This window comes from Delphinus delphis, chromosome 4 (genome assembly GCF_949987515.2).
Source record: "Delphinus delphis chromosome 4, mDelDel1.2, whole genome shotgun sequence".
In the NCBI taxonomy this organism is placed as follows: domain Eukaryota; kingdom Metazoa; phylum Chordata; class Mammalia; order Artiodactyla; family Delphinidae; genus Delphinus; species Delphinus delphis.
In genome coordinates this window covers 142,582,794-142,608,769 of record NC_082686.1, presented here as the reverse complement: position 1 = coordinate 142,608,769, position 25,976 = coordinate 142,582,794, and the positions used below count along the sequence as shown (strand labels likewise).

Sequence of the window (25,976 nt, the reverse complement as noted above, 5' to 3'; positions counted from 1 at the left end):
GAGAAGCAGGGGCCTGACGGTCTCGAGGGAGTCTGATTTTTCTAGGCAGGTTGATTTAGAGCCCAGGGGATATATAGGTCGATGCATCCCACAGTCTAAGTAGAGCTTGGGAGGTGAGCCTGAGAGCGGTGGTCTGTACAGAAGAGTTAAGAGTTGAAGCCTGGGGGCACTGTGCTACCAGGGAGATCCCTCTCTTCCACGGTTCTGATAAACAGAGGTCTCACAGGCTCCCCTGCACATAGAACTTGCTCTCTCCTTAGGAAAACGTTTCTCTCCTTTTCTGAAGGTCTTAGCCAGGATCCGTTCTCAGCACACTTCTCTTCACCTTTCATGGTCTCCCCAAGTGACCTCGGTTGTGCCCAGAGCTTTTATCACTTACACTGGTGACTCTTTAATCGATGTCCTGAAGCTGTAATGTTTCCAGGAGGGCCAGGCTAATACAGCCACCAGAATGCCCAACGCCCCGCAGACTCAGCATGCCTGCAGGGACCCATCCATTATCTGGGTTTCAAAACTGCCCTCCCACCTCTGCGCCTGATCCCAGTTCCTGGCACTACCAGCTGTCACTAACATGGGCCGAAAACCTGGGAGTTTTTTCATTTAGTCTGTAACTCAGTCCTACTGACTGTCTATGAAAGTTCCGGATACCACCCTCTTATCTTGGTCTACACTGACACAGTCTTAGAATTTGGTATTTTCCCTGAGATAATTTAAGGTGGGCCGTGTGGCTCCAGTGATCTTGTCTCTAGTCATCCAGTCACGACTTCTTCCTTCTTCACTTCAGTCCTCTCAGTCTTGTCTCTCACCACCAGAGTGATGTTTCCAAACAACGAGCCTGTTGTTATAGGTGATTCCTGGTGCACGGTGATTTAGCGCCCGCGCGCCTGCCTGCTTCCATCTGGCTGCCTTTCCCCCTCACCTTTCATTGAGTCTTAGCAGACAGGAGTCTTTATCTGGTGCCTGGGGCGCGCTTCCCGCCTTCCTTCTCCTCACCTGGCGAATCTACCTGATTCTTCAAAGCCCAGTGGGAAAGGCCCCCTTCTCCGTGGTGTCTGCTCTGACCCTGCCCTAGGCCTCCCTCCCTCTGTCTCAGGGTCAGGGGACTTCATTATGTACTGCTAGGCCATTATAAGACATGGGTTGCTTATTTTCATTCAGTAATCCGAAGATTTTTTTCTAGTATATAGAGGTGTGAGCTATGGGAACATATTTTTTTCAGGTACCTTGTGGTATACTTAGCTATGAGTCTGAAAGTCCCTTTGATAATCAAAAGCTGCCTTCTTATTTTTCATAGTTGGTTTTAAGTAGCTGTCATGTCATAGAAGGGAGTGGTAAGCAGTGTCATCTTCTACAGCTGCATGAGATAAAGTAAAACAGGGTCTGATCAAAGTCATTTCTTAGGACCTCAATAGAATCACGCTTTATATTGTTTCTTAACTCATCTGATATGAAAAAACGATCTCTTGGCTGGAAGTGTATCTCTAAAGTATATGGTGTTAATTTAACTTTTTTTTTTTTTTTTGCGGCACGTGGGCCTCTCACTGTTGTGGCCTCTCTGGTCGCGGAGCACAGGCTCCGGACATGCAGGCTCAGCGGCCATGGCTCACGGGCCCAGCTGCTCCGCGGCATGTGGGATCTTCCCGGACCTGGGCACGAACCCGAGTCCCCTGCATCGGCAGGCGGACTCTCAACCACTGTGCCACCAGGGAAGCCCTAATTTAACTTTTATTTTTACTTATGGTTTGGTTTTCTTTTCAATGTGTAGGGTGATCTCGATACCACAGCAGTGAAAGTGGAATTTGATGAAGAATTCAGTGGTGCACAAGTAGAAGGTGCAGGAGAAGAGGCATTGATCCCGTCAGCTCCTATAAATAAAGGTCCCAAACCCAAAAGGGAGAAAAAGGAGCCTGGTGAGGAATTGTTAGAGTATTTTTGTGTGTCAGAAAATCTGTATGTTCAGGATATTACTACATTCTTTTGATTGTACTTTTTTTCTACTAGTTGAAGTAATGTCTTCAGTTTTCACAAACATTTGTTATTTTATCATGAAGTTTTCATTACAATAGTTTTATTTTTACTAATGACGTTTGGATAGGTATTGATACATGTCTTATTGTTGCTCATTTGTTTTTAGGTACCAGGGTGAGAAAAGCACCTACATCATCTGGTAAACCCAGCGCAAAGAAAGTGAAGAAACGGAATCCTTGGTCAGACGATGAATCCAAGTCAGAAAGTGACTTGGAAGAAACAGAACCTGTGGTTATTCCACGAGATTCTTTACTTAGGAGAGCGGCTGGTATTCTGATATATTTTATATTTTAATATATATTATGGTTTGACAAAGTTAGTATTACTCGTAAGTTGGTATTAGTATCATCAGTGTTTCTGAAGTACTAAACCATTAGTATTTCAGAAGTTATAGTTCATGAAGACAAAAAAACCTTTACAAAATGCTATTTTCTAGCAAAGTTGGACTGAATTTCTCTAAAGTGAATCATGTTTTCTTACCGATTTTTGTTATAAAGTTTGGGTTGTATTCCCTCCATAGTTGGAAGATGTTTGGTAAGAAAAAACATACCTTGGTGTAGTATACCAGCAGTGATGGATCCGTAGAAGTGCTATGTAGTGTTCTTTTCGTTTTCTACCCCTTGTATCATGAAGAATTTCCCCTACATTAGGAGTCTGGTTCCATATGCACACAGCATAATTTAGATAATTGCAGTGTTAGAGTTAGGCTTGCAGAATCCCATTTTGCTAATACACATTGCTGTTAAGCATGTGATTTGATCCTTTCTGAATCATTAATTTGAAGTCTTCAAATAATTAAAAGCTGATGTGTCCTATTTTATAGATTCTTCTCAAATTGTTAAGTCCTAATTTACATAAAATGAATAATAAAATATGATTGTTTTTATCTCTGGGAGATACTTTCAAAATTGTATCTCAGGCCTTTAGTCACTAAGTGATTGAATTTCTTTTCCTAATGTGCATAGGTCGTATAATAGAGATGAATTAAAAAAATTTTTTTTATTATAGTTGATTTACAGTGTTGCAGTAGTTTAGAGGTGAATTTTTAACACAGTAACAAGTTACATGAAAATTTATTAAATGCTTTCAAATTGTATTTAGGCTTTTTCCATACATCTAAAATGAAGTGTAAAATTGCATAGCATCCAAATGACTTTCAAAACTTTATTCCATAGTATATGCTAGAAATTATAGTAAAACTTACTTGCATTATACCAGTGTGCCTTTCTCCATAGTTGGTACCTTTTTATGCATTATATTGTTCTGCTAATATATTGAGGTCTTATCTCTATTTTTACTATTCATCTGAGAAATGACTGTTTGTTATTTCATAGTAAAACTACTGTGAAGAGAAGATAGGAGTTTTTATGGAAGAGGTTAAGAGAAAGTGCAGCACTTCCTAAAGACCTGTAAGAGTTGTCTTTCGTAATTGCAGAAATGAGAAATCTCATATTAGCAGTCACTTTCACAGTGGCCATGACTGCTTTCCTCACTGTTTTGAGTAAGATTTAAGCATGACAGGCAGCATCCTAGTGGCCTCATCAGCTCACCCTCTCCCGAGACAGGCAGCGTTGCCCCAGAGCCTCCAGGGAGTACAGAACAGATGTCAGCACCATCAGAGTAACTGAGGCAGAGTGGTCGACTTTTGTTCTCTAATGCTTGTCTTTTTCTTTTTTTTCTTGTATATTTTAAGAGACAGCTGGAATATATTTCAAGTGCGTTGTTTGGAATAGTATTTCATGTTGATAAAGCTGGGTTTGAGTTTAACACTCACTTTTATTTTTGTCCTAGCTGAAAGGCCTAAGTACACATTTGATTTCTCAGAAGAAGAGGACGACGATGCTGATGATGACGATGACAATAATGATTTAGAGGAATTGAAAGTTAAAGCATCTCCCATAACAAATGATGGAGAAGATGAATTTGTCCCTTCAGATGGCCTAGATAAAGATGAATATACGTTTTCACCAGGCAAATCCAAAGCTAGTCCAGAGTAAGTAACACAGCAACTGCTGTTCAGCTGTATGGTGCAGCTAGGTGTCTGGACATCTGCAGCAGTCTTACAGTAAGCTCCATCCTAGGTCAGGTCCTTCTCATGAAGTAATATATCTGCTTAATATTACAGCTGCTTACATAACCGTTGCTATAGTTTAGAGCACGGGTTGGCAGATTTTTTCCATAAAGGGCTGGATAGTAAATATTTTAGGCTTTGCAGGCCATATGGTCTCTGTTGCAACTACTCAGTGCTGCCCTTGTAGCAGGAAAGCAGCCATAAATGATATGTAAGTGAACGACCGTAGCTGTGTTCCAGTAAAATGTTGTTTACAAAATTAGGCAGCAGGCATATGGGACATAGCTTGACCACTCCTGGTTCAGAGAAAAGTTATTAAATCTTTAGAATTGAGAGGTTTAATTTTCCTCCCTAGCTTTGGTCTTGATTTTTTTCTTGCCTCTGGTGAGTGTGAACACATAACATGTAGGATGTGAAGTCTGTGAACTATTTCAGATTTTTAAGGAAGTATTTTAACCACAAGCAGTCAAGTATTAGAAGTCAGATTATTGCCTCTTCTGATGGAGATTCTTTCTTCTGGGATTTTTGCCAATAATTTACTGATGTTAAATTCTGAAGAGGTTCTGTCAACCATAAAATTTAGTGATATTTTGAATAACTTTAAAGTTTTGCTTTTCTGTTAAATCGTTGGTCTGTCTGGTGTCTCTGTGTGTATGCATGCACACTTACGCTTATGAGAGAGAAGAAAGGAGTTTGGTTGCCCTGTCCTTGGCAAAGGGCAACAAATGAGAGAACTAAAATTTTGTTCTGTAATTATAATCCTGCAATACATATTATATATAAAATGTCAAAGTTGAAACCAGATACTTACATTATATTGTTGTGTTTAATTTTTCTATTAGAAAGTCTTCCCATGACAAAGGTCAGGATTACGGGAATCTCTTCTCATTTCCTTCATACTCTCAGAAGTCAGAAGATGGTATGCTCATTTAGTCTTTTTCTTGGTTACTTACGTATTATTGCTATGGATTTTTTTTATGAGTAAAAAACTTACCTTCTTTTTACATTTTCCCCAATGTAATAAGGTTTATTTAGTTTTCCTGAGGTGATTCCCAACTGATTGGTCAAAATCAGCATTATGGAAGCATTTAGGTGGAGAAGCAGATGCAAACCTGTGTGTGTGTGTGTGTGTGTGTATTTATAGTGGGGGGAGTGTGAGTGTTTTAAGGAGAGAAAATAGTATAGACAGAAATTCTGGAAGAGCAAAATTTAATTTTCATGGCAATGTGAATGGATATATGACAGCTTTTTTTTAAAGCTACAAGTGTACCAATATGCAGATTTGTTTTACTGAACCCCAGTAGCTGAAAGACTAGAACCTTCATAGAAGCAAATTTAATCAGTGTGCATACTTTTTTATTGCCTACATTTCTGTGTGTGGAATTTCTAAGGTCAGAACAACCTAGTTACATTTGAGTTACTGTTTTCCATTTTTTAAATACACACATACATGTAGATAGATGTGGTACAGGTTCTATAAGTACTGATAGATACACATTTTTGAAAGCATGTCAAAACAGCTATATAAAACTTTCACATCCAAGTTGCCATTTTAAGAGTCCCTGTTTTGGTTTGAGTGGGGGAAGGATGGAGGGAGGTATTGATTAATTAAATTGAGTGTAAAAGTAAACTGAAGGTAAGCCTACATGCCTTTTCAATTAACCTTTAATGACGTAAAGTTGATGAACTGATATTCCTGAAATGGTTAATTAGATGTGTAGATGCTAAAATAATCACAGTGAGAACTTTTTAATGTCTCATTTTAAAATAAGTCGTCAGTATTTTTGAATTGGTCAGTTATGTTTTAAATGATTAGCGTTTGGGACTATTAGGAATTTTTATTACTGTATGCATTTCTATGTTGTTCTACACCAGAGTAACTTTTTTGAAATATAACATTGTTATATTATTTTCCGCTGTTTGTATACTGTGGATTATATGATCACAAAATAGAAACTTACAAGATCTATTATCTAGCTAAAGAGATGTCATCAGTAAAAAGAATCAGTTTTACTACTAAGTGGTCCTTATAGAATCTCTTTACTGAAAAAAACCCTGTAATTTTTAGATTCAGCTAAATTTGACAGTAATGAAGAAGATTCTGCTTCTGTCTTTTCACCATCATTTGGTCTGAAACAAACAGAAAAAGTTCCAAGTAAAACAGTAGCTGCTAAGAAGGGTATGTACTTGTATTTGATTTTGTTAAGCATCGCATAAAACATACAGAGATGGTTAAAGGAAACTTAATGTAATTTGAAACTATTTGCACTAGGACTTCAGTAGAAAATAGGTATGAAGTATAAATGTGTATGAGGAAAATCCCTCTTGTTTTCTAACCATGTGAGGTAATTATTCAGATGTCTGTAAGACTTCATTTTAAAGCTGCTGTAATTATAACCCCATGCATTGATATGGAAAGACAGCTTTCTGGTAAAGCTGTGCTGTAGTTAGTTGTTGGGTTGTCAAGTAGGCTGAGAGTTTGTGCTGATAGCAGTTGCCCGCCTCAGCTGTGTAGGCCATGCCTAACTCCTCCTGGGAGCCGTCGCTCAGCTCAGTCTGGGCCTCTTGTTGTTTGTGAGTCATGCAGCTTTCTTTTCCGTAACCTTAGATTGTTTATGAATAAGTTGATTGGAGTTGATTCATGAATCTGTTACTGGTACTGAGGCACACACCTTGAAGGAGGTCAGTGTTAGTGCTTTGGGTTTAAAAGAGAATCACCACTTACCCAGCAAGTAAATCAACAGTATGGAATGTCCCTTCAGGATCTTAGAAGCGCACAACAGACACCCACCGCTGTAGACACACATGTACTGCATGCAGCAGAACAACAGTAAAAGCCCCTGCTGTTCTGGACACACTGGGGCGGTGGTGAGAAATTGGCTGGCCCTCCAGCCCCGGCCCTCCAGCCTCTAGCCCCGCCCTGGCCATGGTCTGTCTTTCTCTACTGAGGACTTTCTCTGTGGCTGTGCCCGCCACCCTTTACCCGTGACTGAGGAAAGCTGGTCTGCACGTCTCTCAGGGTTCGTGCCCCTCAGGTTAGCTCGCTCGGGTTTCATGCCAGCTCTCCGCTTCCTCACGCGGTGAAGCTTCCAGAGTGATGACAGCTCGACACCCTCCCATTACCCAGCCCTCTCTTCACTGTCTCGTTCTGCACTGCCTTCCTGTACCTCCCAAGTGGGCACTCCTAACTTGAGTTTTTTCGTTAGGATCAGGTGGGGTCTGCTTCTGGAGAACGCAAACTGAGACGGGCCCTGTAATTCCCCTTTAAGCATCTTTTTAGCATCTTGATATGAGCATCTTACAACCACCCTGAAAACTGGGGAGCCCTTTCCCTCTCTGAACGTGTCAGCCCGTTTCCTTCATCAGGCTGTTCACCCCCATTAGACCTAACGAGTTAGCTTAGCATTAACTGAAAGGCCAGCACGCACAGCCACTCCCGTCCTGTGGCTCCAGTGCTTCACAGCAGACGGGCTCAGAGGACGCATGTACCTGACCTACACCCGCCCGGTAGCGTCGCCAGTGCCACCTAACACTGCAGGCCTGGAAACGTCCCAGGAGAAAGGGTCGTCACTGCACCTCCCCACGTGTGGAGCCCGCACTCCCGCCGGGGCTGCCCCGTGGCTCTAGCGGTAGGAAAGCCCACAGAGCCTGCAGGCCGCTCCTGCTGTTCCAACAAGGGGCCTCACCTTGAGCGCCGTGTATTGGATCGCGATCACGTTTTCCATATAAGGAGCGTGGGTGTTTTTAATAGAAAAGTGTGGTTAATTCAGTACGTTCTTTTTTTCCAAATTAGGTTTTACTAATCACACAAGTAAAGGCTGATTTATCAATTTTCATAGACTGTAAATGAAGCAAGGTTTTTAAAAACAAAATTCATCAAAATAAAGGCCTTTGGATCTATTATCCACTTACCTAGAATTTTCATGTTTCTTTTCACATAAAAGTACCAAGTCTGATTTCAACCTCTGAATGGAAGTGAAGTTTCTATTCATGGTATTTGAGGGTCCCATAATTTTTTTTTCTCTAAAACATTTTAAAAGTTAGAACTTAACATGTGGTTATACTTGGCATTATCATTAATGTCTTTTTACTACTGCTTTTTAAAAGTTATTGCTTCATTCATTTTAATGGCCCTTGTTAATTTAAATTTCTCAATTGAATTATCAAAAGGCAAATTATGAAAAATTAAATAAAAACCATTTTGTCACCTATGAGCAGTTGTTTGCCTTTACACTGGCACCAAACGGAGAGAAATCATTACATTATTTAAGGCTACTCAATTTCATATCAGCAGTAAGAAATTCCATCGTTATAGGACTCACTCCAGCTTGAATTGTTGTAAGAATATCACATTGATCTATGAAATGGAAATTTGCTTAATAGGAAAACCATCTTTAGATACAGCCCCCAAGCCCAAGAGAACTCCCAAACAGAAGAAAGTAGAGACTGTAAACTCTGACTCGGATTCCGAATTTGGCGTTCCAAAGAAGACAACAGCACCCAAAGGTGAGGATTATCTTTGTATAACCCTCTAGCATATTCCATGTGGCAAGTGTTTAGTCTCTTCTACTAACTGAATTTAGAGAGACTGGGTACCTATTTTATTTTAAATTGTTTCACTCCTCAGTAAGCAATGTTCTAAGAATCAGTGCTGAATTAGAGTCCAAAGGAAATATAGCAATTTAGTCCACTTTGTTTACAAATCAAGAAACTGAGACTCAAAGAGGTCAAGTAAGTCAGCAACTTGCTACCAAAGAATGGTTCAGAGACCCCCTGCAGCGGACTCCCTGGAAGTGGTTATAAAAGGCAGTGGGGGGTCCTCATTAAAGTGTGAGACTCCTTGGCGGAGGCTGGAGCGGGGACCCTTAGACTAGAGCCCTGTCTTCATGTGGGAGCTGAAACAGCTGTCCTCAGGGCCCCTGCAAGGGCACAGCACCAGCTCCTCTCCCTGCTGTCTCCTCTTTGCCTCTGGAATCTACGAAATCCTTAAAGATGCTTAAAAAAATATGTAAGACATGATTTCTCTAAGGGTAGCTGTTCAGTCTTTTGTCCAACTGATAGATACTCTCATCAACGTGTTTCTTTCTTAAAGCATTGGTTGGGTTAAGGAGATACAGACCTACAGCAAACGGAAGGGGCAGAAAAGAAACATAGTGACTAGGGAGGTTGGTACTTAGGCAGTGCATGGTTTGAAACCTTTATAAATTCAATAGTGCCATCTCATTGATTCATTTGATTAAGTATGACATCCCAAGACCATTTAGGCTATCTTTTCTTACTAGTACAATCAGTTAGTCATAGCTCTTTAAGTTTAAAAAATTTAGAATTGCCGCTTACTTTTTCTCTTTCTCTGGCATCACTGTAGGATGGAGAACGTTTGGTGACCGTTTACATGTTACCTTCTCCCCTTCCTCCTCCAGTGATGAACATGCAAGATTAGGTAGATGAAAAAAAAATAGGCCGCATGGGGTGACTCTAGTCTGAGAAGGAATATGGATTTGACAGATGGTCTTGTGATTAATACTGGGGAGTTTAGTGCAGGGCGGGCTGTGCTACTTAAAATGGGATATGCAACTGGCTGTCACTGCTGTGTGGCAGGAGAGGTTACAGTAAGCATCCAGACCTCTACAATGTGTGCTGATAAGTATGTCTTGCTTTTCTAGTAATTCATGCTATATTTTTAGAAGTATTGGTCTATGACAAATTAGAAACTAATTTTTTTCATCGCATACAATTTAACAAATTCTCTTCTAAGAGATTTTCTTTTCAGGCCAAGTACCACCTGTGCAAAATGCCAAGGTTTCTTTTATGCATTAGGGGTTTGGTCATTAAAGTTTGTCACCAGCACTTTCCAACTAATTTAAATGTATTGGTGAAATACTCCTTACTCATGTCAACCCCAGAACCGAAATGATGCTGACACACTGTTTCTATGTAATCACAGTAAGAGATCAGGATTGCAGTACCAACTGGGCATGCCAAAGAAGGAAAAGGATAATGCTTTGACACTTTTTATATTGCACTGATTAACCTTGGGAGGAAAACCCCTTTGTATCATTTTAAGGTAAAGGCCGAGGGGCAAAGAAGAGGAAAGCATCTGGCTCTGAAAACGAAGGTGATTATAACCCTGGCAGGAAAACCTCTAGAACAACAAGCAAGGTAATTGGCAGCATCTTTTTAATGCATAGTTAAAGAATGTTATATAATTGGCTTAGTTCGCTTGTTACTGGAACGTCTTGTAACAGATTTAAACCTAGTATGTCTTATCCATAGGGGGCTTGTATATGGTTAAAAAATCATCCACATGTAAAATTTATATAATCGGGACCACCTCTTGGATAAAGGGCGGCATAAATCAGCCTGCTCGCGTCTTCCACGGCCTGCAGTGGCAGAAGTTACATGCTACCCTAAAGTATTACTTTCCAGACCAAATTAAGGCTATTTCTTTTGAACTCGAATTTATTTGGCCAGGACTGATTTGATTCTTTTTAACTTGAATTCATTTGACTGTGGCTACTTTTCCCAATTTGTCTGACCCTTCTCCAGCAGTATACTGTCTCTTTAAGGTAAATTAATAACATCAAATGCCACCCTTTTTTCTCTCTCCCCCTTCCTTTTAAAACTTAAAAAACACGAACAGATGACTTTAGCTCCGTGGTGCTCTCCACACTGACGTTTTCCATCCAGTCATCTGCTGTGACTGTGGCCCATCCTGGTGACCTTCCTCTGCCTTTTATAAACGCTTACTGCGTGCACTACACATACTGTCCATAAGTCTTAAATAAGTAATGGTGGTATCATGAGATCACCAAGGTGGCACATTAGCTCTTCGTGAAAATGATTAGGTAACTGGCTTCACACTTAAGTTAGCATTACAGTTCTGCTTTTAAAAGAACCACTGCTGGTAGTATTTCCCAAATATAAGTGACGTGTAAGGAATAATAATTCTCTTTAACACTAGTCTTTTTTTTTCCCCCCCTAACTTCGGGGTTTTAAATCTCTTTAAAAAAAAAAAATGTCTAGAAACCGAAGAAAACATCTTTCGATCAGGATTCAGATGTGGACATCTTCCCATCAGACTTCACTTCTGAACCACCTTCTCTGCCGCGGACCGGTCGGGCTAGGAAAGAAGTAAAATATTTTGCAGAGTCTGATGAAGAAGATGATGTTGATTTTGCGATGTTTAATTAGGTGCCCACAGAGCACAGAAAACAGTTTTCAGCAGATAACTTGTGTTGTCCCTTTTGTCTTTTCTGTCTCAAGACTTTTGTACATCTGGCTTATTTTAATGTGACGATGTAATTGACGGTTTTTTATTATTGTGGTAGGCCTTTTAACATTTTGTTCTTACACATACAGTTTTATGCTCTTTTTTACTCATTGAAATGTCATGTACTGTCTGATTGGCTTGTAGAATTGTTATAGACTGTTGTGCATTAGCACAGATTTTAATTGTCATGATTGATTGCAGACTACAGACCTGCTTTTTGAAATGAAATTTAAACATTAAAAATGGAACTGTGTTCTCCGTCTCTTTACTGAAGGTGAACGTGCAGTAAAAGCTCTCATACACCTTTAAAATAAATATATTTTATTCTTTGCCAGGAGACTCCATGGAAAAAGGTAAACAGTATATGAACATAGAAAGAAGCATTGTTAAACAATTTCAATGTACAAACAGAGCCAGTGAAAGTACATCACAGACTTGCTAATATATCAAAAAAAAAATTTTTTTTCCACTAGTGCTTAAATGAGAACTAAGAAACTGACAGACACTTGGGTCTGTTAACCACTCCACCCCAGCCTCCACTCTGTTCGTAGTGACTGGACCAGGCCAGAGGACGCAGATTCTCTGCCGGTGACTTTGGGGAGGCAACGCAAATTCCCCCAGTAACAAGCGGGAATCAGGAAGGATACAGAGTTAGTTACACGGTGCAGGTGAGAGACCAGCCCGTCATTATCCCATGAAACCTCCCTAATGGCTTGTGAATAGGTAAACAAAAACTTATATTAACACTGAAAAGTGTTTCTGCCTTGGAGGCTATCATTACTGTAAAAATGTATCATCTTTTAAAAAAAAATTGTGTAGTTATGTCATTAAACAAGTAATAAACCACCTTTAATTTAAAGTGACATCCACAATTGAACAAATGACATTTGATACCTGAACTGGCAGTTACACTGATACAGAATTCTCTTCTGCTAGTGCAGTGAATTTGTCGTATACTTCACTGGGCAACATGAAAGGAAAGATGCGGTCTGAGAGCATCCAGAGAGCAAGGACAAGCTTCTACGCTAACTAAAGTAGAACACTTTTAGCCTTATCTTGCCACACTGTACGACAGTCCCATTTCCTTACCTCGACGTCTTGATCTGCGAAGGCAAGAGAGTTATCTTTTTGACCCTTTCTTAACTGGACATGTACAGTAATCGGTTCCATAACCTTGGTGTCTTGGTTATTTGGAGTATGCAAGACAAAAGGAAAGCACCAAACGTATAGGAGCGAGAGAACAGAGCCATACTTCTGTATGTACAGAGTCTTCAGAAACTTAACCAGGGGTGAGTCATTTTGACTGGGTCTTTGCCATGCAATCTTGAGTGTTCACAGAGGAGAATAGAAGCTTTTAACTGGTTTTCGGTTGCATGAAATGGCTGATTGATTTTTAGAATTTAAAAAGTTTGTACTTCTAGGTAAGTTAGACAGTGAGGGGTATATACTGATACATACGAAAACTTCTTGGTCCTTCTTGAGTTTGAATATATTTTCAGTCCAAAAACTAAGCAGCAGTAAAAATGTTTTTTCCTTGCATTTTAAATCCCAGGAGTGAAGGTACTGGGGAATGTTGGAAGTGGCTAGAAAGTGTCTTATTGCAGCAGTGGTGACTGACCGACACCGCTGTTCTCCACGGAGCTGGGCGAGGTGCTGGGACTGTGCTCTGCTGTGTTCCCACTCGAGCTTGGGGTCAAGGGTTCATGTCCTTCAGAATTCTCCAGCATTTCCTGAATGAGAGGGGGCATCGAGCCAGGAATTTCCATTTTCAAGGTAATTACACGTTCTGCACCTTTTCAAAAGAGATCAGAGAAATCTGGTAGAGATACGGAGTCAAGGTGATAACCAGGGAATCAACTTTCATCTACTTTAACAACGGTGGGTGAAAACCGTGCTGCCAGGGCCTCCCAGAGGCTCTCCTAATTTGACACCATTAAAACATTTCCACTTCATCTGTAGAAGAACAGCAGAGATAGGCTGACATACTTAAATGTGACAACTCCACACCTCTATCAGTTTTAGGAAACAGTATCAGTATATATTTACTCGACAAATTTGCAAAGAGAAGCTCCTGGTAAGAGACCAGAAAGAGTATAGCTTGAAGAGAGACGGTGAAAGGAGAGCAGTTCCCCACAAGTGCAGGCAGGGACTTGAGAAACAGACGTGTGGCGAACGAGATCACCCACTCGATGTAGCACCGTGCTGCCCAGGAGGGCGGCCGCTATGTACACGCGAGTGTTTACACCTGCTAGGTTAACTCCCGTAGGAAAAGCGTGCCTCGGCCGCATCAGCCCCATCTCAAGGGCCTGAGAGCCCCGTGTGGCTGGTGGCCACTGGACAATGCGGGTTACAGAACGTGTCCGCTCTGTTAGCACTGTCCAGCTAGGTACGGGGAGGGGCAGTATGAAGTTCCACAGCCTCGCGGATTTAAAATCAGAGAGGGAGGGGATATGGGGATATATGTATACGTAGAGCTGATTCACTTTGTTATACAGCAGCAACTAACACACCACTGTAAAGCAATTCTACTCCAATAAAAATATTAAAAAATAAAATCAGAGACGTCACAGTGACTGACAGTGGTCAAGACTGGTGACTTCTACACTTAATCCCAGGCTAGGGGTGAACTCAGGGTCTCACTCTTAGAAGGAGCTCAGGAATTGAAACTCCTTGTCAAACACGTTCGCTGTGCTTCTAGGCACTTCCTGAAATGTCGAGTTTGTTCCCTGGCTCACCAGGCCTTCAGGGAAGGGGAGTGACAACCGCATGTTCTGCTCTCACACTCAGCTGCCATGTGGCTCCAGGCACTTCTGTAATTGCTCCAGTTGCCATATTAACTGGAAATCACTAGGCAAAAAATAGTTACACCTCTCAGGAAGGCAAGAATCCCTTTGCTTAGAGGTGCAGAAGTTAAATCTGCCTACACACTGAGAGAACAACGGCTAGACTGATGTAACCAGTCACGGTCACCCTAAGCACTACTCATTTTTTCTTGAGGTTTGGGTGTTCAGGAAAAACTGGAATCAAGTTTACACAAACCAGAGCATGTATGGGAAGCTGGAATGAAATGTACAAAACGAGAAAATTAAAATGCCAGTCATATAGTATGCTCTCTTGGAAACAGTTTTTCTAATCACTCACTTAGTCATCTGAATTTTAAAGCTCTCCTAATCTACTGAGATCACCGAGTAGGGTAAGACTTGAGGTTTTACTGTTTTTAAGGGCAGGTACTATTTAATTCCTTTTGATTCCAATGAGAAATGAATTCCAGAATAATAATAGCAAAAAGGCAGCTACTATCAAACACCCGCAATTAAAACACAGGGTTTTAAAAAGCAATACACTGTGGTCAGGACCGCAAGTCCACCTGGTGGGTGAGTGAGTGCAGCGTGGCGGACATACCTTTAGCACTGATGCTGCGGAGATCTGTGATTTTCATGAGGATCTTTGGAAACATGTGAGGCTTGCTGGGTCGTCTCTTTCTGATATAAATTTTTAGTGCTTCCAGCAATGGTTCTTGTAGCTTATCTACTTTTGTTGGTTCCTCAAGGTCCTGACGGTCTAGATTCCAGGAGTAAGGTATTAAACAATCAGTATCAGGACAGAAAGAGTTACGCATTTGCAGGCTAGAGTTTCTGCCCAGTTCCCCCTCCCTCCTGGGTTCCACTATATCGTAACCTTATTAATTTGATGATTCAATCACATAAACAAATCTGAAGATGTGTGCAACTGCCTTAAGCAGTGATTCTTGAAAGTGTCCACATTTTGAAGGCTGGTTGCTTTTGTCCCCGGCAGAGCATTACTTCTCGTGACCAGGAGGTGTCACTACTGAACTGAATTAAAGGAAACCTTGAGCAGGATGGTTAAAAAGGCAAAGTCAATCAGCCCCCTACTTGATGCCAGTTAACTCGTTAACCACACGTGATTCGGCCTCCCGTGAGCCAGGAGGGGTCACTACAAAGAAGAACCATTTCACCCGAGACCTCCCAAGGATGGTAGGGGGCCAACACAATGACTTGTGATCTCAGCCCCTGAAGAGCAAACAGCACATGCAAGTTCCTTGGCTCTCCCAAAAATATCCCGGGGCAACTTATGTTACAACAGTCTAATCCTACCTTTAAAAAGCACCTGTGGTAACTGGAGAACTAGCATTTTGGGATTTCAGAGCAGAAAAACCCCAAATGCCTTTATTTAACTAACAAAAATACTGAAAAATGCAACGAACTCTAAGCATGCGTGGCCGGCTTTATCCACATGTCCTTTTCCATGCAAAGTAACTCCAAAGTGGAGATGAGGAATTTCCCATAAATTACAAGTGTGAGTTGCTCTTCACGGACCCTCCACGAGGGTTTTCTAGGTGGTGGTACCTCCACAGATCAAGCAGATGGCGCTGAGAAGGCCTGTCTCCGTGTCGTCCATCTCCAGAGGCAGAAGCTGGCCGGCAAAGGTGAACACGAGGTCGGTCAGGGGGCCAAACCCGGCGTTGTGCATCTGGGTTCGATTCAGGGTCAGGCCGTCCGAAAACGTCATGGTGTCTTGCTCTGGGGTATACCTGGTGCAGATTCTCAGAATCTGGAAGAAAACAACCACATTTGCATCATCAAAGCAAGCCTGGCCCGGCGGCCTCCATCAGATCAGGGCAGGAAATCACGGGAAGATTTCCGAGGAGCTCTGGCAGCACGTGAGTCTCTGCCCACCCCCCCTTCGGGGTGAACGTCTGTTCCAGCTCTTCCCTCAAAAGACCACAGAAGTCAAAACATGGCTAAAGTTCTTTAGGGGATAATAAATAGGACACAGAATTTGAGAAATATCTGTTTATGCTAAAAGTAATTCATCTGACTCAAATAAACATTTACTGAGTACCTACTTATGTCCCAGGCACTGTGCCAGGTGCTTATAAAAAGAGGAAGATTTTTTTTTTTTTTAAAGAGCTTACAGTCTACCAAAAAAGAAGGCCACTATTTACCACTTATTAAATGCCTGGTGTATATCAAGAGTTACACGTGCTCTCCATTCAACCTTGTGAAGAACTCGGTGAGCTGAGTATGTTTCTTATTTTATAGACGAGGGGCCGGAGGCTCAGAAAGGCTAAGCCGGGTGCCCAGCGCCACACAGCTGAGTGGCTGACTGATGCATTCCAAGTGGGACTCCCGCTAGGATGCCCTGATCACGCAGCCCCAGACGACCGTGACCCACAGAGCAGAAGCAGAGCAAGCAAGGTTGCCAGGGCGCCGGCAGAGGCGGAGCTCGGGCACACCCGGCAGGAAGCCACGAGCAGGCCCACGGACAGGAGGTGGCCGTCAGGTCAGCCCAGACGTCTGGTGGGTTTCTCTGGAAAAGCGGCCTGGGCCTCCTGCCACATCTGCCAGCCCCGCCCGACACGCCCTCGGTCTGTAACCCTGCGGGCCCGCGGTCACTGCACCGCCCACTCAACCCCCAGTGCCCGTCAGGGCTCTGCGCACCCGCGGCGCTGATCCGCCCAGAGCCGCGGCGCTGCACCAACCAGGCCTCCACACTGGACTCTCCCTCGGAGGAGGCCTCAGAGCTGCTGGACAAGTTCACTCCGCCTGGACCCAGCAGGCTGGGGGAGCTGAGAATTTCTCCCAGATGCTCATGTGATTGGGTGTGGTCCCCACGACCGGCAGCCTAGAGGACACTGCCACCAGCGGGTCCGGGGCCCTTCCTGTCCCATGGCATGGCAGAGGGTCGGCTGGCCCCCTGAGAAAGCCCTGCCCGCTCTCCGCGACCCCACCACGGCTCCCGAAAGAAGAATTTCTGCGGAATCTTGCATCGTCTCAGGGAAGTGCCGGGGGTTTGGGGCAAGGACGCTTCCGGTGGGGAAGCCCTTCCAATCTGATGGGCAGTGTGGGTGCAGGAGCCTCACAGCCACTGGACCACAGCAACCAGGGAGGGGCCGGGCCGCTGCAGGGAAGGGCCAGATGCCCCCGCACCGTGGCTGTGTCCCCCCAATCCCTAGGAAGACGCAGACAGGCAGGACTCCAGCGTGGACGCCCCGTGGGGGGCCGTGGCGGCCCTGCTGATGAGGTCTGCTGCTGCGCCTTCCTGGTCAGAAGACGTCTGAGAGCAGCAGATGGCCATGAGCACGCCCCACCTAGTGCAGCAACAGCTGATGCAGGGTGGATCGCCGACCACACGGGGCCCGTGCCTGGTGCTTCTAACCGCGACTTAACTTCTGTATCAACCCACGAGGCAGACGCTACTGTCACCCCATGCTACGGGCAGGGCACAGACCCCAGCAGCTTGTCCTGGGTCACGTGAGTCCCAGGAGGCATGGCTTGCTTCGGGCCTGTGCTCTCCACCTCTGCTCCCGGCAGCCAGCCTCGGGGCTCCTCAGGCCACCACCCAAGCCCGAGTGCCCCTGTCGGGGAGGTGACCCCTGGCCCTGCCGAGGGCCTTCTGCAGCTCCCAGCCTGGGCGGCTCTTCACAGGACCTACCTGGCTCGCAGCGGCGCGTGCCCAGTGGCCTGGAGAGAGAACGTCGCACAGCCTTCGCGTTCCGCGGGAGGGGCTTGGGCGGAACCAGGAGCTGCGCTCAGGCTTTGCGTGCCTGGCGCGTGGCCCGTGGCAGCCCAGGCGTGAATGTGCGTGGTTATCAAAGCACCACAGAGACTCCTTCCCTAGAGGGGACCAGCTGCACCTCTCGGACACTTGTCCAGGGACACCGCCCCCTCCCCCGGGCTCAGCCATTCCCTCTGGGTCCCTCTGGCGGGCCTGTGGCCCTTCACCTTGGTGGCCGACAGGGCCTGAAGCCACGCCACTGTCAGAGCAGCAGAGGGGCCCAGACGTCGTCGGGCACGAGCCTTCGCTCCCTCGGAGGCCCAAGAGCACACATGTGACCACACGCGTGACGGTGCTGGCATGAGACTCCCAACCCCCGGCCCAAGGTCCCTCAGCGTCTGGAGAGGCACCAGGAGCATGGCCTTGGCAGGAGTCACCGCGTGCTCGGGGTTGAGGGGCTTGGAACTGCTACACACGCTTCCAGGTTGGATCAAACAGGCAGCAAGCCTCTGCAGTTTCGTGCACGGGCGCTGCGCCCGCCGGGGTGGAGGGGCCGCCCGCGGCTCCCCCGAAACCCGAGCCCGGACGGCAGCGCACATGGCGCCCATTCCACGTGGCAGGGCTTTCCTCACAAGCTGCAAAGTACGTGGACTCTGATGAAGCAGTGAAACCCCGTCCTGTTGCCCCTCGCCCTACAAAGTTCAAAGCCAAAACCAGGCATAAACGGGCGTCCAGCGGCGAGGGCCTGGGGCTGGGCCAGGCCGCCCCGGGGACAAACCTCGGAGCTCCGGCTTGTCACGCTAAAGGCAAACGCCAGCAGCCGCCGCCAAGCGCTGCTCCAGAAAAAACCGCCCTTCGTTTGAAAGGAGGGGCTTTGGTCTGGGAGGTGGAGCACGCGGGCCCCACGAGATGCGTAAAAACAGGCCCAGCCAGGTCGACCCTCCAAAGGAGGGGCGTGGCGGACACACAGAGTCCGCCGATGGGCAAGGCTAACCCTCCTCAGGGCACGACGCCTCTCCCCCGCCCCCAGGGACGCTGAGGGTCGCCCACTGCCTGCCAGGGCCGCGGAGCATGGGGCGTGGGGCGCAGCGGCCCCGTCCGCTTCTGTCCTTCCGCCTCTGCAGCCGGACCCACTGCTCAGCACGGTCATCAGGGCGCCTGGGCGTCACAGCCATCCCCCGGGCGTGCGGTCCTCTCCAGGCCCTGCACCGCCCCTTCTCCCCGCGGCACCGCCCCCGCCCGCACCAAAGCCTGTGCGCGGGCTGCTCCCTCGCCTTTCGCGCTTCTCCGCCGGCCTGCACGCAGGGGGCTCTTATATTCAGGGCTCGCTCAGCTCAACGTCACCTCATCAGGGAGCAGGGAGCAGGGAGCACGTGTCCTAAAAACCATTACTTTGTATCAATCACTCCACCCCATTTTTTTCGAAGTAGGAAATACACTGGTATAAAAATTGAGGCACAACACGCGTGGTGGTTTTAAAACATTCTCTGCTCCTACCCCCTCTGCGGAGCAGAGCTTCAGTCCCCTCCCCTGGAGAGCGGGCTAGACCAGCACTTGACCTGCAGGCAGGATGCAGAGCAGTGAGGGCATGTCACAAGGCCACGGGAGGCATGGCCTCCTGTGCCTGTTCTCCCCAATCTCCTGTCCTGGGGAGGCTGGCGGACGTGTCACCGGGACGTGCACGTAGCCCCCAGGGAGGTCCATGTGGCCAGGAGCCTGGCCCTCCGGTCACCAGTGGCACCAGCCTGCTGGGCAGGTGTGCTGAGCCCGCCCAGAAGCGGCCCATCTAGCCCCAGTCAGGCCTTCAGATGAGGCGGCCCGCAACGTTGCCACGGCAGCCTCAGAAAGCCCCTGGCAGACCCACCCGGCTCGCGGCCAGCAGGGGCTGTGTAACACCTACTGTGTTAAGTGGCTCAGTTTGGGGCAGCCTGCCACACGGCAACAGGTCACTAACACAACACACTTGCTGTGGGTCGTGTGCACAGCCTGATGCACACAGCTGGATGCGTGCCCCACGTGGGCGCCTGCGTGAGCACCACCAGACCACGGCACCCATGGTTCTGGCGTCCACAGGCACCCTTGGCCTTTCCTGATGAACCCTCCTCCCCAAGAGGCTCCATTATCTTGACTTCTGTTCCTATCAATTAGTTCCGCCTGAATTTGAACTTTGGGTGAATGGAATCACAGTCTAGTCTGGCTTCTGTTCCCTCCACGTGGCGGCTGGGAGATTCCCCGTGCTGGCTGGTGGGGCAGGCACCTTTCTCACTGCTGTGTGATACTGCACAACCGACCCCTTGCCCTGCTTTACCTTCCCCCAGGAGATGAGCTTCTAGTAGGACACTGCTCTTTATCTGTCCTGCCCCTTGCTGTTTCCTTGGCACCTAAGGCAGGGTGGTCCACACAGCAGGTGATGAATTAATACTTATCCAGTTATTAAGGAAATTCCCTGAACCGGGCTTACAAAATCCAGGGATTTCTAAATTTTTCAGCAAAGGAGAAAACTCCAGTCGCTCACCGATCTTGTTCTCTTTACTAACTGTGTTTGGCAATTTGGGGGCAGGCCCGGACCTGATTTGACGGTTTGTCCCCCAGTGCTTGTGGGAATGTTGACGTGCCATAATGATAACGCACACACAGAGCTGCGCCTGGTTGTCCTCCCTGGCAGTACGTGAACCTGCAGTGGTGACCACATGGGAACAAACTGTCTCCCCAGGGGGCGTGCCAGCAGCCTGCCATTCCTGAGAAGGAAACCCCTGTGCTGGGAGCACAAGTCTCCTCGCTGTGCAGCTTCTGAGATCACCGCTCAGGGAGCCACTGCCTAAATGTTACGCGAAGTATGCTGACTTAAATTTAATAATAAATACACTGCTAGAGCCTGGGTTCCTGGCCACTGGCTTGGCCCTGCGGCTCCCCGCCTGCCCCCCATGCCTGAGCAGTTATTTAGGAGTTGACTGGAGACAAGATGGTGGAGTAGAAGGACCTGAGCTCATCTCCTCTCACGAAAACTCCAAAATCACAACTAACTGCTGAACAACCAGTTACAAACCCATTGACCAAACAGACTGGAAACTACCAAAGAAAGGTATTCTACACCCAGAGACAGAAGCCGCCACAACGAGACTGCTGGGGGTGGGGGGCGACACACAAACTGGAAAATAATTATTTCGCAGAGGTTCTCCCACAGGAGTGAGACTTCTGAGCCCCATGTCAGGCTCCCCAGCCTGGGGGTCTCGCATCAGGAGGAGGAGCCCCCAGAGCCTTTGGCTTTGAAGGCCAGCAGGGCTTGAGCGCAGGAGCTCCACAGGACTTGAGGAAACAGAATCTGCTCTTGGAGGGCGCACACAAGGCTTCACGTGCGCTGGGACCCAGGGCAAAGCAGTGACATCGTATCAGCCTGGGCCAGACCTACCTGCAGGTTTTGGAGGGTGTCTCGGGGAGGCGGGGGTTGGGTGCGGCTCACTGTGGGGAAAAGGACACTGGTGACAGAGGTACTGGGAATATTCATCAGTGTGAGCGCTCCTGGAGGCCGCCATTTTGGCAGAGACCTGGCCCCACCCAACAGCCTGCAGGCTCCAGTGCTGGGACGCCTCAGGCCAAACAACAAGCAAAACAGGAACACGGCCCCACCCATCAGCAGACAGGCTGCCTAAAGTCACCCTGAGCCCACACACTGCCTCTAGACATGCCCTTGCCCACCTGAGGGACGAGACCCAGCCCCACCCACCAGAGTGCAGGCACCAGTCCCTCCCACCAGGAAGCCTGCACAAGCCCCTGGACCAACCTTACCCACCAGGGGGCAGACACCACAACCAAGAAGAATTACACTCCTGCAGCCTGAGAAACAGAGACCACAAACACAGCAAGTGAGACAAAATGAGACGGCAGAGGAATATGTACCAGACGAGGGAACAAGATAAACCCCCAGAAGAACAACTAAGTGAGGTAGAGCTAGCCAATCTTCCTGAAAAAGAATTCAGAGTAATGACGGAAAAGATGATCCAAGATCTCAGAAAAAAAATGGAGACACAGACTGGTGAGATACAAGAAATGTTTACAAAGAACCAGAAAATTTAAAAAACAAACAAAGATGAACAGTACAATACTGAAATGAAAAATACACTAAGATGAACCAATACCAGAATAACTGAAGCAGAAGAATGAATAAGTGACCTGGAAGACAGAATGGTGGAAATCACTGCCATGGAACAGAAAAAAGAATGCAAAGAAATGAGGACAGTCTAAGTGACCTCTGGGACAACTTTAAATGTGCCAACATTCACATTATAGGGGTCTCAGAAGGAGAAGAAAGAGAGAAGGGCCTGAAAAAATATTTGAAGAGGTAATACCTGAAAACTTTCCTAACATGAGAAAGGAAACACTCACTCAAGTCCAGGAAGCACAGAGAGTCCCAGGCAGGATAAACCCAAGGAGGAACACACCGAGACACATAGTAATCAAACTGACAAAAATTAAAGACAAAGAGAAAATATTAAAAGCAACAAGGGAAAAACAACAAATAACATACAAGGGAATCCCCATAAGGTTATCACCTGACTTTGCAGCAGAAACTGTGCAGGCCACAAGGGGGGCGGGGGGGGGCACAATATATTTAAAGTGATGAAAGGGAAAAACCTACAATCAAGAATACTTTACGGGCTTCCCCGGTGGCGCAGTGGTTGAGAGTCCGCCTGCCGATGCAGGGGACATGGGTTCGTGCCCCAGTCTGGGAAGATCCCACATGCCGCGGAGCGGCTGGGCCCATGGGCCGTGGCTGCTGGGCCTGCACGTCCGGGGCCTGTGCTCCGCAACGGGAGAGGCCACAGCAGTGAGAGGCACGCGTACCACAAAAAAATAAAATAAAAAAAAAATTAAAAAAAAAAGACTATTACAAGAGGGACTTCCCTGGTGGCACAGTGGTTAAGAGTCCGCCTGGCGATGCAGGGGACACGGGTTCGAGCCCTGGTCTGGGAAGATCCCACGTGCCATGGAGCAACTAAGCCCGTGCGCCACAACTGAGCCTGCACTCTAGAGCCCGCAAGCCACAACTACTAACTCACCTGCTGCAACTACTGAAGCCCGTGCACCTAGAGCCTGTGCTCTGCAACAAGACAAAGCCACTGCAATGAGAAGCCTGCACACCACAACGAAGAGTAGCCCCCAATCGCCACAACTAGAGAAAGCCTGCGTGCAACAACGAAGACCCAACGCAGCCAAAAATAAATAAATTTATATAAAAAAAGAATGTTACAAGAGACAAAAAAGGACACTACGTAATGATCAAGGGATCAATCCAAGAAGACGATATAACAATTGTAAATATATATGCACCAAACATAAGAGCACCTCAATATATAAGGCTAACAGGCTAACAGCCATAAAAGGAGAAATTGACAGTAACACAATAATAATGGGAGACCTTAACACCCCAGTTTCAGCAATGGACAGATCATCTAGATAGAAAAGCAATAAGGAAACACAGGCCTTAAATGACACATTAGACCAGATGGACTTAATTGATATTTAGAGAGCATTCCATCCAAAAGCATCAGAATACACATTTTTCTCATGTGCACATGGAACATTCTCCAGGACTGACCACATGCTTGGCCACAAAGCAAGCCTCGGTGAATTTAAGATAACTGAAATTGTATAAAGCATCTTTTCCGAGCACAATGCTATGAGATTAGAAATCGACTCCAAGAAAAAGAACTGTAAAAAACACAAACACATGGAGACTAAACAATATGCTATTAAACAACCAATGGATCACTGAAGAAATGAAAGAGAAAATCAAAAATATCTAGAGACAAATGAAAACAAAAGCACAACAATCCAAAACCTATGGGATGCAACAAAAGCAGTTCTAAGAGGGAATTTTATAGCAATACAATCTTACCTCAGGAAATAAGAAAAACTTCAAATGAAAACTTAACCCTACACCTAAAGCAATTAGAGCAAATAAAGAACAAACAAAACCCAAAGTTAGCAGACGAAAAGAAATCATAAAGATCAGAGCAGAAATAAATGAAATAGAGATGAAGAAAATAACAGAAAAGATCAGTGAAGCTAAAAGCTGGTTATCGGAAAAGATAAACAAAATTGATAAACCTATAGCCAGTCTCATCAAAAAGGGAGAGGGTTCAAATCAATAAAATTAGAAATGAAAAAGGAGAAGTTACAACGGACACCACAAAAATACAAAGGATCATAAGAGACTACTGCAAACCAACTGTATGCCAATAAAGTGGACAACCTGGAAGAAATGGGCAAATTCTTAGAAAGGTTCAATCTCCCAAGACTGAACCAGGAAGAAATAGAAAATATGAACAGACCAATCAAAAGTACTGAAATTGAAACTGTGATTAAAAAACTCGCAACAAACAAAAGTCCAGGATCAGATGGCTGCACAGTGAATTCCAGCAAACATTCAGAGCAGAGTTAACACCTACCCTTCTGAAACTGTTCCAAAAAACTGCAAAGGAAGGAACACTCTCCAACTCATTCTATGAGGCCACCATCAACCTGATACCAAAACCAGACAAAGATACCACCAAAAGAAGAAAATTACAGGCCAGCATCACTGATAAACATGGATGCAAAAAACCTCAACAAAATACTAGCAAACCATACACCATGATCAAGTGGGATTTATCCCAAGGATGCAAGGATTCTTCAATATCCACAAATCAATCAGTGTGATACACCATATTAACAAACTGAAGAATAAAAACCATATGATCATCTTAACAGATGCAGAAAAAACTTTTGACAAAAGTCAACACTGGAGACAAGGGGAAGATGGCGGAAGAGTAGGACGCGGAGATCACCTTCCTCCCCACAGATACACCAGAAATACATCTACATGTGGAACAGCTCCTACAGAACACTTACTGAACGCTGGCAGAAGACCTCAGACCTCCCAAAAGGCAAGAAACCCCCTACGTACCTGGGTAGGGCAAAAGAAAAATGAATAAACAGAGACAAAAGAATAGGGATGGTACCTGCACCAGTGGGAGGGAGCTGTGAAGGAGGAAAGGTTTCCACACACTAGGAAGCCCCTTCACGGGTGGAGACTGCGGGTGGCAGAGGGGGGCAGCTTCAGAGCCGTGGAAGAGAGCGCAGCAACAGGGGTGCGGAAGGCAAAGCGGGGAGATTCCAGCACAGAGGATCGGTGCCGACCGGCAATCACCAGCTCAAGAGGCTTGTCTGCTCACCCGCCGGGGCGGGTGGGGCTGGGAGCTGAGGCTCAGGCTTCGGTCAGAGCCCCGGGAGAGGACTGGGGTTGGCGGCGTGAACACAGCCTGAAGGGGTTAGTGCGCCACGGCTAGCCGGGAGGGAGTCCGGGAAAAGGTCTGGAGCTGCCGAAGAGGCAAGAGACTTTTCTTTCCTCTTTGTTTCCTGGTGCGCGAGGAGAGGGGATTAAAAACGCCGCTTAAAGGAGCTCCAGAGACGGGCGTGAGCCGCAGCTAAAAGTGCGGACCCCAGAGACAGACATGAGACGCTAAGGCTGCTGCTGCCGCCACCAAGAAGTCTGTGTGCGAGCACAGGTCACTATCCACACCCCCCTTCCGGGGAGCCTGTGCAGCCCGCCACTGCCAGGGTCCCGGGATCCATGGACAATTTCCCCGGGAGAATGCACGGCGTGCCTCAGGCTGGTGCAATGTCACGCTGGCCTCTGCCGCCGCAGGCTCGCCCCGCATCGTGCCCCTCCCTCCCCCCGGCCTGACTGAGCCAGAGCCCACGAATCAGTGGCTCCTTTAACCCTGTCCTGTCTGAGCGTCTGAGCGAAGAACAGACGCCCTCCAGCGACCTACACGCAGAGGCGGGGCCAAATCCAAAGCTGAGCCCCGGGAGCTGTGCGAACAAAGAAGAGAAAGGGAAATCTCTCCCAGCAGCCTCAGGAGCAGCGGATTAAAGCTCCACAATCAACTAGATGTACCCTGCATCTGTGGAATACATGTATACACAACGAATCATCCCAAATTAAGGAGGTGGACGTTGAGAGCAAGATTATGATTTTTTCCCCTTTTCCTCTTTTTGTGAGTGTGTATGTGTATGCTTCTGTGTGAGATTTTGTCTGTATAGCTT

General features: G+C 46.3%; 2 protein-coding genes across 5 annotated transcripts in view; one reads left to right on the top strand and one right to left on the bottom strand.

Moving 5' to 3' along the window:
- Window positions 1-11,622, top strand: part of TOP2B (DNA topoisomerase II beta) — a 66,826-nt gene extending 55,204 nt beyond the window's left edge. For 2 of the 3 annotated variants that reach the window (XM_060011563.1, XM_060011562.1), the window contains exons 29-36: window positions 1,766-1,910; window positions 2,135-2,296; window positions 3,820-4,021; window positions 4,942-5,018; window positions 6,168-6,278; window positions 8,483-8,605; window positions 10,164-10,258; window positions 11,123-11,622. In XM_060011563.1, coding sequence (XP_059867546.1) covers window positions 1,766-1,910; window positions 2,135-2,296; window positions 3,820-4,021; window positions 4,942-5,018; window positions 6,168-6,278; window positions 8,483-8,605; window positions 10,164-10,258; window positions 11,123-11,290 — 1,083 coding nt within the window. In that variant the 3' untranslated portion in view covers window positions 11,291-11,622. The remainder of the gene's footprint in view (window positions 1-1,765; window positions 1,911-2,134; window positions 2,297-3,819; window positions 4,022-4,941; window positions 5,019-6,167; window positions 6,279-8,482; window positions 8,606-10,163; window positions 10,259-11,122) is intronic. The other variant, XM_060011564.1, reaches the window with a different exon arrangement.
- Window positions 11,623-11,710: 88 nt separating this feature from the next.
- Window positions 11,711-25,976, bottom strand: part of RARB (retinoic acid receptor beta) — a 185,576-nt gene continuing 171,310 nt past the window's right edge. For both annotated transcript variants that reach the window (XM_060011566.1, XM_060011565.1), the window contains exons 6-8: window positions 15,737-15,941; window positions 14,772-14,930; window positions 11,711-13,161 (exon numbers count right to left, since the gene is read on the bottom strand). In XM_060011566.1, the coding sequence (XP_059867549.1) occupies window positions 12,965-13,161; window positions 14,772-14,930; window positions 15,737-15,941 (561 nt within the window). In that variant the 3' untranslated portion in view covers window positions 11,711-12,964. The remainder of the gene's footprint in view (window positions 13,162-14,771; window positions 14,931-15,736; window positions 15,942-25,976) is intronic.